Genomic DNA, 2,046 nt, shown 5'->3' with positions numbered 1-2,046 from the left:
GCTTTACAAAACTGTCTTGGGCAAGTTGATATTCAGAGGACTCCATGATACCCACACCTGGAAAACTTTGTCTTGACAATGCATTTCATGTTAAGTGATGCGGCTATGTAGTAGAGGATAGCAAGGGCAATAATGCAAGTGAGAAACCTCCATTTCTGGACTAACTCTAGAGGATAGCAAGGGCAATATTGCAAGTGAGAAACCTCCATTTCTTCAATAATACTCGACGGAGCTGAGCATTGGCTACTGCTGCACTACCGACCAACACCCCTCTTTCACACACTCCCACACCCCCAAAATCATTTTCAAAAGTGCAAGGAATCATCAACATATTTATAATTCTTTACCAGTTCACATTGACTGACATAATACAAACTCGTAGCTTATGCGGGTGAGATGTGCATTACTACTTCTTGCAGATCATGAATTTTGGCTTCTAGTAAGCATACCTTAATTCTCTGAGCCAGAACTTCTGCTTCTTTACTCTGACAAGACAATAGCTAGAACAATCATTATGTAAATAGAATCAAGACAAACATGGTGAAAAGACTTAGCTACAGTCTAAAAGCTCCGTCAGCCAGCCATTACCTTGCTTGCTACTGCCATGCCAACATGCTCCTGATCAGTTTTTGAATGTATGCTCTGTTTAAAATGTTGCTTAAGCTCATGGATAGCAGCCAAAGCCTGGTTAACTTGTCCAGCCTTCAAAACACGCACAATGCTCATACAAGTTTCTAGTAGAAAGTTCTGTTAGAAAGGAGGTCAAATGCTTGTTACCTTCCGGCAAATGTGGCAAAATCCAAAAGTGATGTGGATGGTATCAAGCAATGTGTTAGGTGTCAGAAGAGCACTCTCCAATTTCTTGAGGGAAAATTCAACCTTAATGTTCAGCATTGATCAAAAGACCTGCAGTATCAGTATTAAGCCACAGTATGTTTGCACTTTACCATGTAACAGTGTTCCGGTCTCTGGGACTTAGCGTCAAGCCTCCCTTGCAAACACAAGGCAAGAGAGCATAAAAAGTGTGTGTGTGTGTGTGCACGCGCCCCCCCGCCCCCGAAGTGAGTGTGTGTGTGTGCCTGAAGTGATAGATAGAGAGAGAGAGAGAGAGAGAGAGAGAGATAGAGATTTATTCAAAATGCTCGTTCTTTAGTGTTGAGTGCGTCGTGCTCAATGCCACTCTTGTTCTCTCTCTCTCTCTCTCTCTCTCTCTCTCTCTCTCTCTCTGACTAGTACTTACATTGAAGAAGTCGATGATGGATGCGAGCTCCCACATGCTACACAGGAGCCAACGGTCTTTCTAGCCAGGGGAAGGGGGGGAATGGTGGGGGTGCGCTTCACAGAAGGGGCAGTGGGTGTACAGGCTATGCAAGCCCTTGGGGGTCTACACAAATTTTGTCTCGCTTGTTGATGTTGCGATCGGCCGCTTGCAAAGGATGGCAGGTTAGTTGCGATGGATTTTCCCCATTGGCAGCAGTCTTCAGGTTGACACCCACCATACGCACAGAAGAAGAGACGAGAAGACGACACCAACCCACAAGAGAGAGAGAGAGAGAGAGCGAGAGTAGCAGAAGCAGCGAGTGCGAAACAGGAAAAAAGGTTGTCCTCGCTAAAGCTTCCCACTTCACATGTACAAAAATTTAATTCCGAAGGTTAACTAAGAGAGGGTACCATCTGATAGAAAATAAAAAAATCATGGCATTAGTCACAAATGAAAAAGGAAAGGATTTACATTCCGAAAAAAAGGAAAAAAGAGGTCGGTACACCACGCGGAAACACCTCCCCTTTTCATCTCCTTCTCTCCCTCTCTCTCTATCTCTCAGGCTCGCGTCTTTCTTGCCTCCATCCTTGTCGTTCCCTCCTCACAAAGCCTCCCCTCTCGTGCATGATTACCCATCATATCCACCTTCGTTCCTTTGATGCCTTGCTATCCGCTACTCGTGCGCTCCTCAAATCCTGCACCTTCCGCTGAGTCCCTCCATGCTGCTATGGGTAGGCCATCATATGTGGCCTATGTTGCGATTCTCCATGCCACTGCGTGCAGGC

At 45.6% G+C, this 2,046-nt stretch overlaps 1 protein-coding gene across 1 annotated transcript; it reads right to left on the bottom strand.

Moving 5' to 3' along the window:
- Window positions 1–258: 258 nt before the first annotated feature.
- Window positions 259–1,579, bottom strand: LOC147445605 (uncharacterized). The gene is made up of 4 exons (XM_086526075.1): window positions 1,241–1,579; window positions 778–906; window positions 589–702; window positions 259–485 (listed from the first exon to the last, which is right to left on the bottom strand). Exons 2-4 carry the CDS (start codon window positions 892–894, stop codon window positions 384–386), a joined length of 333 nt encoding a protein of 110 aa, XP_086382201.1. The 5' UTR covers window positions 895–906; window positions 1,241–1,579; the 3' UTR covers window positions 259–383.
- Between the last annotated feature and the right edge of the window lie 467 nt (window positions 1,580–2,046).

This window comes from Adiantum capillus-veneris, chromosome 12 (assembly GCF_014529385.1).
Source record: "Adiantum capillus-veneris isolate H3 chromosome 12, ASM1452938v2, whole genome shotgun sequence".
Classification (NCBI taxonomy): Eukaryota; Viridiplantae; Streptophyta; class Polypodiopsida; order Polypodiales; family Pteridaceae; genus Adiantum; species Adiantum capillus-veneris.
The sequence above is the reverse complement of the archived record's forward strand: the minus strand, read 5'-3'. Positions and strand labels throughout refer to the sequence as shown.

What these genes read in the sequence shown, in the direction of transcription:
- LOC147445605 (XM_086526075.1), bottom strand. Translation starts at nt 894, where the DNA reads ATGCTGAACATTAAGGTTGAATTTTCCCTCAAGAAATTGGAGAGTGCT. An exon ending in TTTGCCACATTTGCCGGAAG is followed by an intron (nt 703 to 777) that starts GTAACAAGCATT and finishes CGTGTTTTGAAG; the next exon opens with GCTGGACAAGTTAACCAGGC. An exon ending in GCATGGCAGTAGCAAGCAAG is followed by an intron (nt 486 to 588) that starts GTAATGGCTGGC and finishes TTGTCTTGTCAG; the next exon opens with AGTAAAGAAGCAGAAGTTCT.